This window comes from Labrus bergylta, chromosome 2 (genome assembly GCF_963930695.1).
Source record: "Labrus bergylta chromosome 2, fLabBer1.1, whole genome shotgun sequence".
Lineage (NCBI taxonomy): Eukaryota > Metazoa > Chordata > Actinopteri > Labriformes > Labridae > Labrus > Labrus bergylta.
The window spans coordinates 26683737-26702135 of NC_089196.1; the positions used below are offsets into that span (position 1 = coordinate 26683737).

Consider the following 18399-nt stretch of genomic DNA (forward strand, 5'->3'; position numbering starts at 1 on the left):
GTGAAAGAGCAACAAGTGTGTGCTGCATTTGTCTCTGATTTTCCTCCTTCCATATTTTTCTGAAATAGTTCACTCAGTGGATCCAAAAGGCACCCAGCCAGTCACAAGGGCTCACAGACAAAGACTCACACACATACACACACACACATATGTATATTTTGGAGATGATCAGTTTTTCCTCCCACTTTACATTGTGCCAAGATACTATCTGCTCCCTGAAAAACTCAAACCCAGCACAATATGCTTCCCCGATAGTAGATTCTCATCCATACGGGCAGCAGTTGCATGGGATCAAGAAAGGCGTCTTGTTGGGACCGGCTCATTTCCACATCTGAAACAGTTTCTTGCATCAGTGCTTCATTTGTGTAGTTCCCTTTTAAAGTGCACTTTATCATTTGGAATATTTCAGTATTAAAATCATTAAGGATACCAGAACTGCAAGATTAAAAGTAGCTCAAGTTAATACATCCACTTCCAATATTTATTTTTGAAATGTACAAAGGCTTCTCTTTAAACCACTTTACCTCAGAATTCTTTGAATTAGAAAAGGATTAGGATATTCTGGTGCTTTTTGGGTTGAGTTCTTCACACACTTCACTCAGTTTGGAACAGCACAAATTGGCATATGTACGTGTTTTCTGTGACTGTGTGTTTCTTTGTTGAATGATGTGATAGTTGCAGTGTGTATGTGCCTGATGTTCAGAACTGAAACCAGAGAACAGTAATGACAGGATGCCACCCACACACTGATTCCTACCTCTCTGGATATTTTCATTCGCATTTTAATGTGATCTTCATTCACGTAATGTCATATTTGATTTGTATTATAGATATACAGTTTTTAAATCTCTATTGTTTTGTGACTTTCTAAACTGACTGCACCCTTGCAGATATAGAGAAGTGTATGAACTGTATAACCCATGTATCTGGTGAATGCGCACAATTTATTTTTCTTTACATACTTTATTCATTCCTGAGGGGAAATTCTGGTTTACACTCTTCTTCTGCTTCCCACACACATAGTTAGGTGCCTTGCTCAAGGGCACCTTGGAGGTGCTTGGGAAGTGACCTGGCACCTCCCCAGCTAACAAACTAACTTCCATACTTTGGTCCGTACCGGGACTTAACCAGCGACCCTCAGATCCCCAACTCAAGTCCATACAGACTGAGCTACTGCCACCTGTACTCTTTGAATGAAAGTACAAAAAGAAAACAAAGGTGTTTGTAATCAGTTACACTGCTGACCTTATTAGTTAAACTGTGTGAAATGACATCATATGTATACTATGTACTACCACAACGGAGTGTTTGATCAACTCTGACAAGTTATATAAGAAAAAAAAATTAGCAATTTGTATTTAGAGAGCATTATTAAAAGACAGTTTGCCAGCTTGTTACAACAGATTCTTGCATATTAAACGCTCAACTTCAACTGAAGACTATTACATTTAGTTTTGAATCAGCTTCAGTTCATGAGCCTTTTTGACAGGCATTTATATGCTAATCTATGTACATGTGAATAGAAATGACTTATGATCTAGTGAACTATACATAATGTTCAGGAAACAAATTCTTGTCCACACTACATTTGCATGAAATAAGCTGGCAGTCAGCATCAACATAGAAACAAAAAATGAAAGGGGAATAACTGAAACCCTGCCACTTCCTCAGCTGACTGTCTGATGCAGGTCAGCTGAAAGAGCAAACAAGCCATGCAAAAACTAGAGAACATTAAAGACAGAGGCGGATTTTGTGCTGTTTTGTATATTCTGTGTTTTTTAAATGAATTGTTTTTCTGAACCTAACTCCTCTCAATATATGAATGCACATGCAAGACAGTATTTTGCGACTGGGATTTCTTGTTTGCCTTGAAGTAAGATCAAGGCTTCCCTTTGAGGTACTGTGTATTATACACATTTCAATTATTTGCATCTGATCAGTTATCACTTTGAAGTTTCCATGGTAAATAATCTTTGTTTGCAGAAATTACATTTGTTAAAATGACAAAGCCTTTGAATCTCAGTCTGACCTGGAACATATGTGTAAGAACAAACAATGCCCAAAAGCTAGTCGATGTCCTCTTTTGATTATGCTTCATGTCATAACAGATTTGAGATTTGAAGTTGATGCACCAGCGAGGCCCTGTTGAACTCCAAGAGAAGCGTCTTGTTATTACCCTACCTTCTTGCACCGCCTGGAAGGGGTTGTTCCCATCAACGAACTCCACAGAGATGGTGATCTTCTCCGTCTCCAAGATCTCGTTGTTCAGATTGAGATCGGCCACAGCAAGGCGAAACACCTCGTCATCTTTCCGTGCCGACTCGTCAAAGATGGCCCCTATTGACAAGGAAGAAAGAAAAAGGAGAAACTGTCAGTCAGTATCAGAGAAGTTTGGGATTGGGAGAAATGGACTGAGACAGAAATATGGTATTACAAAAGAACATCAGAACAATATGGCACACAAATAGCCTCTATAGGCGGAGAACTGATGAATGATTCAGCCCTTATATACTGTATTGTAAATTTAAATAAAATTCCAATAATATCAACAAAAACTTGCGAAGAATTCGTCAAAGTGTTAAAAACAACAGATACTGTATGTAAACTTCATATGAATTCAGAATATACCAGATCGTCCAATATCGATTGCAGTTCATATTTCGCCCTTTGACATGGTCTTAAATGCAGCATTGGGTCAATGTGCAAGTAAATGCAACAATCCCATACAAGATGCAACAAGCCTTCCCAAAAATAACTGGTTACAACGCCCTCTTTGCAGAGAGTGTAATGCGAGTCAAAGTCAGAACAATGTGATAAATGTCGTATATAATTTTTAATTGCACTGATAATAGGGTTGCCAGTATCTGTAAATTCTGAAATCTTAGTATCAGAATCTTTATTTGGAAGGAAATAAATGTATAAGAACAGATTTTATACCTTCGGCACACAGAGAATAAACACTCAAAAATGATATAGTCACTCTTAAACCATATTTACAAAGGAGACCAGCTGAGACCTTATCATATAAAAAAATAACCAGCTTGTTATAGTTTAAGTACTCCTAGGGCTGCAAATAAATACTAGTCTAAAAATCTGGAAGGAAGAAATTTAGTTTTTCTGCCACTTTTGTAGAGAGCAACTCAAGTACGTAGCCCCTAGAATTGGACTTTTTGAGAAAGACGGGGTGATTGGGAGAAATAGATCGACATCATTGTTCAGTCTAAGGTCAAACACTGCTCAAGGGCACACTGTCTCTGCCAAGATGGTTGTAGCACAAAGAAAGCCAGAGGAAGAAAAGACTGGTGAGTGCCAGTGCCCGTAGCAGCAGATGAAGTTCCCACCAGTCAATACTAAATAAGTCCAAAAAATAAAGGTCAACCTGCAGCGTTGCTGCTGAGACGGACGAACGAGGCAACATGCAGCGTTGCCTGGCTGGTAGAGAATTGGTCTCGGAATCTGTCTGTTACACACAATTAACCATGTGTTATCTATTTTTCAGTTTCATCCCTTTTAGCCTCTCATTCCAACCCGGTTTATCCCCTGAATCCATGGGGTCACTAATTGTATAAGCCAATGCAGTGAAGCACTGCTAACTGTATTTCACTAACCAGAAAATAAGCCTCATATTGTATATATGCGTGTGTGTGTGTGAGAGAGAGAGAGAGAGAGCGAGAGAGAGTGCTAGCCTGTGTGTGTGAGAGAAAAACACAGGTTGCAAATGACATTAATAACCAGGCATGCTACATTGGCTCGGGGCTGTTTTGTACCACATTTAGAATTTGTTGCTGTTATTTGTTCTTGTATAGTTCAGTGAGTAAAATATGTGCTCATACCACAGATATTATGGTCTAGTCCCAACAGAGAGCAGACTTACTCAAGGAGAAATGTTGTATTGCTAATGCATGTTCAGCACTCTGTTTTCAAAAAGTCTGTTTAATTCTACGGTGATCAAATTGGTCAGATAAATCCAAGCATGTTTTATTTAAAAAAAAATGTAATTAATTAGGTTATTAAAAGTGTGGGACGCAGATGGACTAGCGGTTTGGACACACATCACGTACGGTCTGGCCTGCTGGTCTTTTCCCGCGTGTTATTAGCCATTCTCTCTCCTCGATTTCCTACTATCTCCACTGTCCTATCCAATAAAGGCAAAAAGCCCAAACATAAATATTTAAAAAAAAAGTTTTTGTAGCATCTTGTGTAGGTCACTTTAATGGCATTAAATAATATAAACATTACATGTTAATAACAGAAAAAAAGTGCTAAAAAGGAGCATGAGATAAAAAATGTGAATCCTGTTATTCCATGTGACATGTTGATTAAATGTAACTTAAGTAAGCTGATGTTTAATAAAGTTAACCACACATGCTAGCTTCCTCTTAATCAAGAGGGCTCATTAAGTATGTATACTTCAATCTTTTCAACCATCAGAATTTGGTGACTGTAAATAGCATCCAACTGATTGAGTCTTGGTTGTTTTTATAGTTGTGCAGTATAGATGAGTTGAGACAAACAGGCCTGGGCGAGGAGATAAAGAATGAAACACAAAGACTCATTTACTATTCCATTAGGGATAAATTATGAATGGAGTCCCAATCAGCTTGAGGATGACACTGCTGGGGACAGATTTTGTACACACATTAAAAGAGCTTTACAATACAGAAGGGCAAAGTCAGGTTGTGTATGTCTGGAGGACATGAAATAGAGGAGAGGACTTTATATTTGGCTTAAAAGTTCTGAAATTGTTGGAAAAGTAATACATCATCTGCATTTCTTCTTGTTCCATGTAAAAGGGAGGGACTTTGAGTTGAGTTAAATGATTGCCATTAACAGAAGCCAATAGTACTGAAAATAAAACGATTCAAACTTGAGCATAGAGACAGCCCATAACTGCATCAACCATTATTTTTTAAATGTTTCCTCGGAAATGACTGACATATCATTCATGTCATCGTGTCACAAGCCTTAAAAAAGTGAAACTCCATGCCGATTTCCTTTGAACTTTAAAACTTTTTAGACTAAAATGATTTGAAATGAAAGTCAGACGGAAGATTGATGATTATAAATGTTGTGGCATAGTCACACACTAGTGCTTCTAGACATGCAGTTTATTGTTGTAAAGTTAAAGTGTTGAATGCATTATCTCTTTCTGAAGAATCCCACCAACCATTATGGTTTTGTTCTTTTCTATTCACCACAAAAGTCCCTAGAGAATATTAAGAGAGAGCCATGTTTATATCAGAGCTTTCTTTTTCTTGCATGATCGTTGAACAGCATCCTTCTTCTCTCTCTCTAACAGCTGTTCCAATTGTTGCAGAGATTTATTAGCTATTTTTTGTGATTAAAAAAAAACAAACTCTTTAATCCAGGAACAGAGAGCAGGCAAATACAAACAAACACACTTGCAGACAAAATTATGAAATGTCTTAAAGTCAACAAAACTTATTTTAATCCTCGCCAAAATGTGTCTTAAACATCCTTATTTTCTAATTTTGCACATTAAAACAGCAGATTATAAAGGTGCACATTGCAAATGTCTTAGGAGTTGGTCATATGGTTGGATATCATCAAACAGAAATCAGTTCATCTCATGTTTTGGAAAAAGAAACCTACATTGAATGTGTGCGAGAGAGAAAAGGAAAGAAGGTAGAGGAGAGGAAAAGAGAGCCTGCTTGTTATTTTAGATTAGACATTACATCACTGCATGCTGTATAACAAATACAGACACACACAGACATGCACATTACCCACGAAACACACAGAATCCTGGCTCTTGAATCCTCCTTTCCAGTAATGTGATTGTGAGCGCAAAGGCAAACCTCACCACATTAATCAACAAGGAAATAAAAACAGTGAATCTTGCTTTACACACACACCCCAAGGGCAGGCACGCATTCACGCACACGCACAAGTTACACTGACACAACCACATGCAAACCAGACAAGCACACACGTAAACACTAAGTCAGCTATCTGTATCCAAACCATCTCTTTCATGAAAACAGCATCGTCAATAACAAGTTCAATGGATGCAATATAGGGAATTAGAAACTCTAAATTGTTTAATCATGAGGTATTGATCAAATGCCAACCAATGGTCAAGAGTTAGGTTTTAATTTCCTACTTTGTGAACATTGGGAGGCAATGCATAACTTGCTTGTCTACCAAAGAGCCTCTTGGGTTGCATATTGGAGGCCGGAGGTAAAAGAGTTATGAGGATGCGATCGTGGTGTCACTAGGCAAAAATGAAATTGAAACCATGTTTTTTCTTGAATATTTCATTGTACTCCAAGCACTAAAAGTCCATTCACCTATCCATCCATACATCCATCCATACCACTTTTTGGAGTTGCTGGGGGCTTGAGCCAATCCCAGCTTTTATTGGGCAATAGGCGGGGTACACCCTGGTCTGTTCACCAGTCAATCACAGGGCTGACATATAGAGACAGACAACCAGCCTTATGAACTTATGCATGCACAGGGAGAACATGCAAACTCCACAGAGAGACGCCCTCTCTGACGGGGACTCGAACCAGGAACCTCCCCTCTGTGAGGTGACTAGAACTAAAAGTGATGTATCAAAATTTGCTGTACACATTGTCTCATTTATTTATATTGTTATATTTTAATTCAAAAGAAAACCCTGCATGCCTTTCACTAAGAAACATTTTGGCCAAGAAGCTTCATGTACAAACAAACCTGTACATATGTAGGTTGTGTTTCTTAAAAATCTGTTTGTGCTTTCTTTTAAGTCAACTGTATCAGTTATTAAAAATCTTAGGAAAAAAAACAGAAAACAAGCTTATACGGGAGGGTGCTGTCACCTTGTCTGACACCTTCCCCTCCGCAGAAGTTTAATAAAAACACAATAAACATATCATAAAGAGACATCAGTATTGATTTCAGTCTGTTTCATAAAAAGCTGAAAACTTGACACGGTCAGGTTATAATCACAACCTGCTGATGCTGGGATGTAATGTTTACATTTCTTACCAAAAGAGTGTGGCTGTGGTTCCATCTGCTAAATACTGTAGAAGAAAAAATATCGTACAACTGAAGATGGAATTATTAACTATTAACCTCATTGTAAAAGAATCTATTCATCATGGCTTACAACGTAACGAGGTCAGTGGGAAACATGAACACTTGGACTACATTTCAGTTAAATCTATTCATGAGTTGTTCATTTATATCCCATAATAATAAAAACTGTAGGTTATGGAAAAAGTTGGAAGTTCAGGGAAGTTGGTAGAATTCATTTTGGAGCCATTCTCGTCTGAACCAAAGTGGTTTACCCAACGATGACTGACATTGTCCTCCAAAGAACTATGCCCTTTCACATGGTTAAGCTATTTAAGGCTGTATTAGTCTGACCTTTGAAGAAAAAAAAAGTACACTCAGTAGAACAGAGGTTCACATGAATATTTGGATTTGAAGAAATAGAGTACTTTTTCATGAGCTTTGGTCCAGCTGGCAGCAGAAACAAAGCCAAATTTATTTTAAACTTTATTATTTAAAGGGGAATTATAATTCAAAGAGCTCAGCCATCCGGTTAACTATTTAAAATCAGATAAAGGCATTCAGGCAGACAAAGGCACATTGTTGAACGTACAAAACACAGCTCAATTTCCTTATTAAATGAACAAATTAGGATGGCACATCATCCAATGCTGAGTTATTATGTTCCCACACTCTATAAAGAGCCAGTAATTAAGCCGACTCCTTCTCAGGATAATCATTCAGCATGAGTGAGGAAATGGTTGTGAAGAAATATGTCATGTTAACAGAGGAGGGTGACATGGGCAGAGGAGGACATGAAAATGATTGATGTCCAAACAGTTGAAGCAAATGACTAGCTTGTCCTTTGAGACTGCCATCTGTTTGCATTTTTAAGGTAAAACAGTTATGAACTTGGCTAAACCCCTCTCCATCTGACTTCCGGCCGAGTATTCACTCAAGCTCCTTTGTATCGTACAGCCTTCTTTAAAATATATATTGTGCCAAATCACAACAAAATGCAACATATGACACTTTATTTACAGTGCAGGTCTACACTTTTCAATTAGTTTAATGGGGTTGTCATGATACCCAAATCTTTCATTCGATTCAAATACAAATCAAACTATTTCATTACCTTTTGAGATACCACGGCAACAAAAAAGATGTACTATGCACCCAATAGTCATATTTTTATGAACTTTAGACTCATTAGAGTTATCCCGAGTAGCTATTTTAAAGCTACGGCACCTTCTATGATGCTATTCATCATTAAAAAAACAACGATTGCATTGTTATAAGACATGAGGTATCAAATGGTGCCAAGGCAACATAAACTTTTGACAACATAAGACCACTAAGAAAGAACTTGGCGACAGTGTCAAGGAAAAACAGGCAGAACCCTTGTGCGGAACCAGACTAATTGGTAACTAGCCATCTGCCGCATCCGGATGGGCAAATAGTTAAAATTAATAAACTGAAGGGAGATACAGCTGGAGAGAAGACGGGGGGGAAGAACAGGAAAAGGGGCTTAGACAGGTTCATCGCAGCAGATAGCAGATAGCATCTCTTCCAAAAAGACGACTGCAAAAGTACAGTTGGAGGATCAATTCCTCTGTCTTTCAGACAAACTTGCACACCTGTGGTCGAAGTTGCAGTTCCTGACAGTAATATGACAGCAACACTGACAGACTGACAAGGATAATGACCATGGAGGAGAACACACACACACACACACACACACACACACACGGTTGATGTATCGCTGATTTATGACAAGGCTGGACCTAAGTACTGCCGTCTCAATGTGATGATGAAAGCAAGGTGGCGGTGGCGCTGAGTGATGATGGTGATGAACGGTGGAGGTTATCGCCCTGCAGTGTCACACCTACACACACATGCACACACACAGATGCTAGAACACGCTAAGACAGTTATTTACAGCAATGACGTGTGAGCCAGAAAAGAGGCTGCATTTTGACACTTGGGAGGACAGCATAGAATTAATGTGCGTGTTTGTGTGTGTGTGTGTGTGTGTGTGTGTGTGTGCACGATGGAGAGAAGAGGACAACTTTGAATTAATGATAGCAGGAGAGCAGGGCAGGCCAGTGGTGTGTGATAGGGACAGATATGATACGGCTATAATATTAATCAAACAGGCTCTCGCAAAACCAACACACACACACACTCAATATTCATGCACTTTCTCTGGGAATATGGAATGGTGACGCATTTTTGATTAAGCGTGTGTAAATATGATATAGTAGGCTAGCAGGAGCGCCTCGTGTTTTTAAGCGGGGACATTTTGTCGCAGGAATGTTGATACAACAGCAGATATACCCAACATACTGGACCATCCTTGACAGTGTTTGCTCATTTAAAATAACTTGCTGTGCTTTGAATGTATGAACGAATGCACATATTTGCAAGTATAAAATCTGCATATTTTGTATTTACTGCAATTGAACATGTGTGGTTTTATCTGGCTTACAAGCAGAGGGCGGCAAGGCCAGAAGCAACGTTACACTTGTAAACAAAGCTTTACAATAAAGCAATCTGGGATTTGTTCAACTTGAATTGTGAGTATATGTATTGTAGGGGTGTGCAGCAAAATGTGTGTGCATGTATATGTCCCTATAGCTATGGAAGGGGGATGCCTGGTATTCAAGTTTATCCCCCCCCCCCCCCGAGTATTAATGGTGAAATCTCCCAGGTAACCTGATTTGTGCAAGAGAAATATTTCTCATTCTCCTACATTTTTCACCCTCCCCAATTCTCTCTCTTCAGCCTCCCTCCTCTCACTTCTTTCATTATAGGTGTGTAAATTAATTTGCGCCGTCGTTAAAGAGCGAGCAGCCTGGAAAATTTGTAGTCATAGTTCAGCAGCACGCCAGACTCTTTCCACGCTGTCACACAAAGCTGTGCCAAGGTCATCACCATCTCTGCCATGTCTCTCTCACTCCCCTCACCTTTTGGAGATAAAAGTCAGCCTGATTATTCTGCGGCTTTGCAGAGATCGACTGTAGATATTCAGAGCTTTGTTTCCACCCACACAAATGGGTATGTAGGTGGAGGATTTGTGCTGTGTCTTCATTCATTAGCCTGCAAGCTAAACACTATTTGGACAAAAACAAACCATTCAAGGCATGTTTAGATTCAGTCCCACACCATGAATATGGCAACGTATAAAGGAATGGATTGACAATGCTGTTTTTCTTATTTGTGTTTCCCTTCCTGTCAGCCCTTGGCCACTTGGGGCCAGGACCAGCTCGTCTGCAAACCTCAGCTGACTCAGCTCCAGTCCGGCCGTGCTTGCCAGAGATCTTAAAACAGCAGAGCTGCTGGATGTGAGCCAGATGTTAGAGTATATGTAAGCGCTAGCCAAGGTATAAGTAAATGATAATTAGGGTGATAGCAATGTACCTTCTAAATGGCCTGAGTTGTATATCCAGTGTACCTGTGCATACCCTTGACAGTATGGGGACAATAATTGCTTCATTTTGCTGCACCACTAAATCCTCCTCCATATCAACATGTTGTATAAAAAAAGTATTTTTGTGCAGCACTGAATGCTCAAACAATTCCTCTGTCTAGATCTACTTCTCTTTGCCCACATTCTTATTCCCTTTACATTTGACTCTGCCTCTCTCTTTTAACCTTTTCCCATCCGCCTATTCTCTCCCTCCCTTTGAAATAAGAACCTCACCTCATCCTCTTTGTTCTGCCTTATAGCTCTGCTCCGACTATAGTCCTCTATTCATTTCCCCTATCTCTCTTCATTTATCTTCACCTATTTCCTTTTTCTTCTTATGTCTCTCTGCTCTCCCCCTTGCCCTCCCTCCCTCCCTTCTTCTTCCTCTCTCTCTCTTCTCGCTCTCCTCATCGTCTCCAGCTCCCTCTGTCCTTGTTCGATGTGACGCCCTGTGTGACATTTAATCCAAGTAAACCTGCCCTGGTATGGTGGGCCTTAATATCTGGTGTGTGTGTGTGTGTGTGTGTGTGTGTGTGTGTGTGTGTGTGGTTGGGTGCATGTGTGCCTCTGTCAGTCTTTGTGTATTTCAAATGGAGGGACAAGAGAGAAGAGTTTTAATTGAGAGTGATTTTGCATTTGCCTTAAGAATCTTTTTTTAGTTTATATTATAAAACAACAACAAATAAGGCACAAAGAACCAATCATCTTCCAGAGCTTAGATTTGTTGCATTGTTGTACTTGAGAAACACATTTATTCTGCCCGTCAGGCAACTATTCTTTTCAGACATAGCAGGACACAATAAGGACTCAGCTTTAGAGAAATGTTATCCATCACAACAAAAAATGCGTTCAGCTTCACTTTTCCTTCCAAAAGATAAACCGTATTTGTCTTAAAGTGCATAACTTGAAAGCTATTTCCTATTGTTACATTAATACAGTCGCCACAGGTGCAGACCCAAGGTCAGGTGGTGAACGGCAGCGCATTCATGCTATATTGTCACAAAATAAAATAAAAAACCTGAGGGGAGGACAACAAGCAAACAGTGATGGCATGAACAGCAGAGCTTGAACAAACCGATCCGGGCTTGTGCTTTCAGCTGCATCATGAACATTTACCGGCTTAAAGGTCAAGTACACAGTGATGGATTACTGCTCTCACGCAGGATACAAGTTTGCAAGGTTTTTTGTTTTGTAGTTTCTTTTTTTGTTTGTTTTGTGGTTTGTCCATTCTCGTACCAAATATGGGAAAAAATATTGAATTTAGAGAGCCTGACTTGCCTAGCTGGAAAATAGTGGCTGGTCATTTCAAATAGTCCCCAATATGAAAGAAATACATGTAATGCATCTACCTTTCTCAGGGTTATACAAGTGAGATAGCATGTTGAGTAGAGAGGGGGCCAGAAAAAAAAGAGCCAAGTGAGAGATAAGAAAATCAAGAGCAAAAGATAGAAAATAAGGTTGTAAACATTTTCAATATTGGGTGCCTGGGTCTTCTATTTTTGTTGCCATGGTAACCAAACAGTGAATGGTATTGTTAAAAACAAATTGTTAAAGTATCGTATCAGCGTTTAAAGTTCTGGAATTGTGGCAACCCTCAGAGATAATCTCCAAAGGGATAGATGAGCGGAGGTCAGAGAGCTGTAAAGGGATAAAATGTGCAACTCTTTCAATTTGATAAAAGTGTAAAACATAACAAACCGTATGGGTACTGAGGCCCCAAATCTGCTTTTACAGCAAGAAAGCAGTCTTTTAAAGTACCTCGAGTCTTTAAGCTCACTCTCCTGATTAATGCTGAACATTTGGGAGGATTTCGCTTGAAGCCCTAGTAAGAGGCTCCAGATTTGTTCACATCAGAAATGTCATATTATATTTCAGGCAGGAATGGATTTAGTAGAAAACCACCTTCTCCTCCTGGCCTGCTTTCCCCTGCTGACTGCCCGAATTAAGCATCTTCTAGACTTATATGTTTCCTCCATGGACCACTTTAACTCCATGCTATCAGACCCTATTCTCTTGTCAATTCCCTACATTTACGACTCTCAAAAATTATCCCTTGCCGGTTTTTCTCCACCATAACACTGCTCGACATCATACTTTCCTCAAATTCCCTCACACTTTCCCTCTCCTCTTTATCCTTCCATCACACACTTGTCCTCTTCCACCTCCACACACTCAATAACACTTTTTTTTCCCCCAGAATTCTCACCTGCTTTCTCCTGGCACTCCTTTCCTCTCATCCCGTACATCTCTCAGTTCCTCTGTTTGTCTTTTCATCTCATCTTATCCCTTTCGTCTCGTACCCCGCTGGCTCTCTTTCACCTCAGTTTGCTCTTCCCTCCTGTCCTCCTTGCCCTGTGCACCTGTCACTGATTCTTGGAGTGGTTTTAGAATTTGTGAATCTATTTCTTATTTCTCAAGTTCAGGAGCTAAATCGCCCTTTTTACTTTTTCTTGGTGCTGCTGCTGCCAGGCTCTCTAGGGACTCTAAGACCTGCATGTAATGGGCACTTTTTGTACACATGGAAAAACAACAATTACCACCTCACAATGATATGCTTTTTCAGTTAAGTCTCAAATGGATCCATCTAATTGAAGAAGGGTAACTGGGATGGAGTACAGGATACATTATCCTATCTTAAAAGCTGAGGGGAGATGTGCACTTGACAATGTCATCGTCCATTACCATTGGCTCACAGTGGTGGTATATGCAACTCAAAGAGAACATTAAACAATGAGAAATAAACCATGTAATTATGTTCCCTCCAGACAATGCTGAGTTATCAGGTTCACGAGAAAGAACCAGAAGTACGGTCACAGTGACCTTGACATGTGTCATGGCTAAACATGCACTTCAATGCTCTTGTCTGTTTTTCTGTGTCTTGTGATCCTATGTGGACTGGGCACCTCTTTTGGTTCATGGCCTGTTGAAATAATAAACTATTACTTCTATTAATTCTTGATTCATGGATTACAATGTTTTTTTTTAAAGATCTCAGTGATCTCAACTTTAATTTCTAACCACCAAATTCTAATCCATTCATCCTTGAGTGCAAGTGGAAATGTTTCGCCAAATTTAAACTTTTTCCCTCCAGGCGTTTCTGAGATATATCACAAGAATGGTACGGTTCAACAACCTGAGAACGTACCACTTCCCACAACGGCTCTTGTTGGCACGGAGACATAAAAACACTGATATGAATGTGCTCACAGGCGCACATACATCAGTGCAGGGGCACAAGGGTAGAGTGTATTTCCTTTGTAAACAAGCCTCCCTAGCCAGCAGAGATACAATGGCTCTAAATAACAACTAAACAGATGACCCATGATCAATACAGCGATACTACTGCACCATCAGTAATGCACTGAGAGTGTGGCTCCTATCTACTGCTTTTTCTTTCATTAACTCCGTCCAACTAATTTGTTCTTTTTCTTTTTTTACCAATCCATCCTCCCACACACACTGAAGCAGAGTTAGCACCGCTTCTGTTGTCCTCATTTTCCCTCTGTTACTTTCTCTTTCTTTCTGTCCATTTATCTCTTTCTACCTCACGTACTTTCTCTCGAGCTCTCCCTTTCCCTCCAAACTCTCTCACCGGCTCTCCATGTCTCTCCCCCACTCTATCCCTCAAGGCCTCTCTCCTCAGTTCACTACCACCCCCATGGAATACCTTCTGTTCCAAACCTGCATCCACCTCGCTAATATTCATCCCTAATACACGCTTACACACACACACACACACACACACACACACACGTGCACAAGTTGCACATTCATTACCAGCAGTGAGCAGTGAGTCAGTTAAAAAGTCATAAAGAGCATAATAAAGCTCCTCCATCTGCAAACCTATTAGCAATGGGCAATCCTCGGGGTCACAAAGGAAAGTACAAACGCACTGACGTCTCCACACATGCACACACACACATCATTTTCACACCCTGATAAAAAAAACCCCACACCATACAGATCGTGATTTGATGTGGGGTCAGGTGGTTATAATGTGCTTCTAATTCATGCAAGTGTTGATTTAATAGATTCATTACAAGGCCCGAGTCTCAGTAAGTAATTAGTGGATGGATGGCAGCGAGGTTATGTGTTGTGTGTGAGCTTGCATGATCAGGCAGTGATTCAGCAGTCATTAACAATATCTTCTTGCAGAAAGAAATGTGGGACTAATTATCTGCTTTGGGTTCACAGGGAGGGTTTCTACAGTACTCAAGAAATCCTTAAGATCGTTTGATGATACGACTGATTCTACATGTATTAAATGGCTGACCAAGACAGGAGAAGAAACTGACTTAATGGTGAATGGTAAATGGACTTGAGCTTGTAAAGCGCTTTTTCTAGTCTACTAATAATAAAACAGATGAAGAATTGGTGTTACATAACAAAAAGTTTAATTCAGAGTGCATTCTGTAATATTCATCCATTTAGAGCTGGGTAAATAAAGTGTATTTCAAGGTTGTGTTGAGCAGTTTGTAAAAAGTTGCCCATTCAAAATGGCTTATGTTGATTAAACAACCAAGATGATGGATTGTAAGAATTGAGCTTTTGTGAATCTTGAATCCTGCAGACGGAATAAATGTTCAAGTAATGAAAGAAATTCATCATTGTAACTACCTTTTAGGCAATAATCTGCCCCTCTTAAGGAGGTGATTCAGGATATAACAAGGTGTGTGGAATGTTTTGCCGACTCCATTTGATCACAAATGCTAAGGCACATAAAAGATGAATGATACCGTGGAAGGCAGTCTCGCTTCTCTCTTGGCAGTGATCATTCAGTGCTGCTGCTGCTTGTCAGGTCATTTTTTTTCAGGTTATCATGTATGCATGCAGACGCGATTGCAAACAGCGGCACTATCGTCAGGGAGGGCCAGAAGCTGCCATACCGACAGCCAGAGGACTTCATTTAAAAGCCAGCACGTCAGCAGAACTTCTTCACACCCACACACACACACACAGCACCAAGTGGCTGTTGTTTTATTCATCACTGCAGTAAGGTAGGTGGCTCTCAGGATCCAACACCCACCAAGCTTTGTACATGAGGTATATATGGCTTATCTTGTGTGTATTTGTTTCGTCAATATGCTATACATCCACATTGCATTGCATAAGTCACTCTCAACAATCTTCAACAACTCTCCTGACCTCAAAACATGTTGGGTGTTTCAGCAAGTTTACATGGCCCTGAGATTTATTCATTCAAATCTGACTTTCGCTTAAGCCAACATTTAAATGAGGAGATGTTTGACCTTTCTCGTCCTCCAAAATCGAAGCTTTTTATTTTTGGGTTTTTGAACCTCTATCTTTCAGTGTTGGTAGGATGAGCAAAGAGCCATCTCTCAGACACACAAATGAAGGTACACAAAACACAAGATGTTTTCATATCAGTTTGGCAGAAATAAGGCTCTTAAAAACCGAATACTGTCCATAAGAAGTGAGCGTATTACTGTGACATCACCTATTGCTTTGCTAAATAGCTTTGAAGCCTTGCATGTGGCACTGTTGTTGTCTTTGTTGTCTTTGTTGCTGTTGTTGCTGTTGTTGCCATCTTGTTTTTGGAGCTAGAAGGCAGCAGGATGGATAGATATTGCCACATTAATATCCTGATACAGGTTTCCATGGCACCAACTTGTCAACCACGGCTAGCCATGCCCTAAATCATACCCAGCTTTATTGTCAAATGTACTTCTTAATAGGATCATGATTTACAATATAAACATATGATGTAGTAAAGAAGACATGAGAGTAGAAGATGACACCATAAACTTATGATTGAACTTTAAAATGAGGTAATAAAGAAAGAAGTACAGTTATCTGACAGATATAACAGATTTAAGGGACTTCCAAATGTAACAAAGAGTATGTTCTTCACATCAACTAGCTTAATAAAGAGCGAACACAACACTTTTGAACCAATTACAACAAGCCTTGTGCAGGTGACAAGGTGCAGTCGTATACACATTATGAAATTTCAAACATTTCAAGGCTTTGGTCTTTTCAGAACAGGACCAAAACAGTTTTTGAAGCATTAGTACACAATCCATTGTTCGCCATTTGATGTTATTGTATAAAAGTGTCAGTAGAAGTGATAACCGTCGCATCATTCTGACAAACAGAGTTGACCTGGATGCACTGGCTCCATTGAAAACAATCATCTGCCCACACAGGATGCTCTCATCATAACAAAAGGGGGACAAGGGTTAGATACCATGTGTATTATGTAGGTAATAATAGGTTTAATCAACTGTCTAAGAATGCTATTTAACTGCATCAAAAGGCGATCTTAAATAACATTCAGGTAAAGGCTTGGGTGACTGCCAAAGCATTTCAGCTTGGAAAGCAGTGGTGTCCACTGACCAGCTAATAGCATTAAGCACCAACAATAGCATATAGCTGTTGAGCAGCTTGAAATGGACAGCTTTGTAATGTGAATGTGCTGTGTAGTGGGACGAAGTAAGCTTATAGTAGGAGGTGCTAACACTTCATGTTCCAGTCTGGGCCGCCCTATCAGCACCATTTCTGAGCTATAGCTACGAGATTTATCCACTTGCTCTATAAAATTGATTAATAATTTCAGTATAAGGTTCCCTTGTAACTTATTCCCCATTATCCAGTTAGGCTAATTAGCCAGGAAATTGAGCATACAGGAGAGGGTCAGATTCAGGCCAGTTGACTATGCTGCGACCATTTAGGAATCTGAAAATGTAGTAATACAGTCTCATTTTACCACACAGCAAAAGTGTGACAAGAAACAAGGAGGGGGGGGGCAGAGTGGAGATGAAAAGATTTCTTCTGGAGGAATCCTCTGCGACAGAAGAGTAATATACCCTAATCCTAAAATGCTCCATTTCATAATTTAGGAGATAATCATGTGACACACAGTGGTCCTTCTGAAAACAGAGCTCCGTGAATAAAAATAGCCACTGAAAGCAGAACAGAGAGAGAAAATAAGCACCCTGTTTCCGCAACAATCGAGGGGGAGAATTATGTCGGAGGCATATTCATTCTGAGATTAGTGTATTTCCAAAGCAATCTGCTATGTGCCACATGCAAATTAGTCCAGGAGGTTCAAATTTGAAATTCCAATCTGCTTTACCAATCTGTTTCGAGTCCAAGTCCTCCATCACATTCAGATTTAGTCTTTTCGTGGGGCTTTGATAAATTCCCTGACATATTACCCAGAGGAAATTCAAATTTGGTGCAAATGTGCAAATGATATCCCTTCAACTTGTCTTGTAAAGAGATCTAAGCTTGGCAAAGATGGTCAGAAGAGTGGGACATGCTAATAGGAGGCTGTGGAATCTTTTTTTTTTGTACCTTGTGTCCATCAGAGCTAGGGAGCTTTGCAGAGAAGCAGAGGGGGGCACGGTACTGAAGGAGCCAATACCTGCAGGCCCATACTGAAATTCAGTTTGATCTTATCATTTTAAACTTTTTTGCATTTAATAATTGGGTATAACTGCAGCACTTCCATAGTCCAAGATGAAAATTGCTACTAGAAATTCATACAACACCCCTACAAAAGCATTACAATGGTGCAAGCTGCAGGGTCAAATCTTGTTTTTCTGCCCAGGCAAAAGATACCCTATATTATGTATTTTATTTACAGGATTTCCCAAAGCAATGATTCATCTTCAGTCCAGGATATTTGTTGGGGGAAAAAAATCCTGACCCTGTGGGGCCAACAAGATTTCAGTCTGGTTTGTGGTCAAACTGAAAAGACAGGCAGTTCCAGACAGACACATCAGCAGTTGTCTGAACATTGGACCATCTACAGAAAAAGTATCAGGATCAGAACCAAACAGCCAGGACACAGCAGGCTGTAGCAATGTCACAACAGAGATAGGTGTTAAAGCCCCTTTCTATCTGACACTTTTCTAATCACATGACTTCATGTCAGTTCAGTGTCGTGTAACACCTGAGCAGGCTCA

General features: G+C 39.9%; 1 protein-coding gene across 5 annotated transcripts in view; it reads right to left on the reverse strand.

Moving 5' to 3' along the window:
* grid2 (glutamate receptor, ionotropic, delta 2) overlaps positions 1 to 18399 on the reverse strand; it is a 519407-nt gene that overhangs the window by 432469 nt on the left and 68539 nt on the right. For all 5 annotated transcript variants that reach the window (XR_002278273.2, XM_065950252.1, XM_020643448.3 and 2 more), the window contains exon 2: positions 2182 to 2337. Coding sequence is in view for 4 of the 5 variants with exons in the window: in XM_065950252.1 (XP_065806324.1) it covers positions 2182 to 2337 (156 nt within the window). In the remaining variant the exon portion in view is untranslated. The remainder of the gene's footprint in view (positions 1 to 2181; positions 2338 to 18399) is intronic.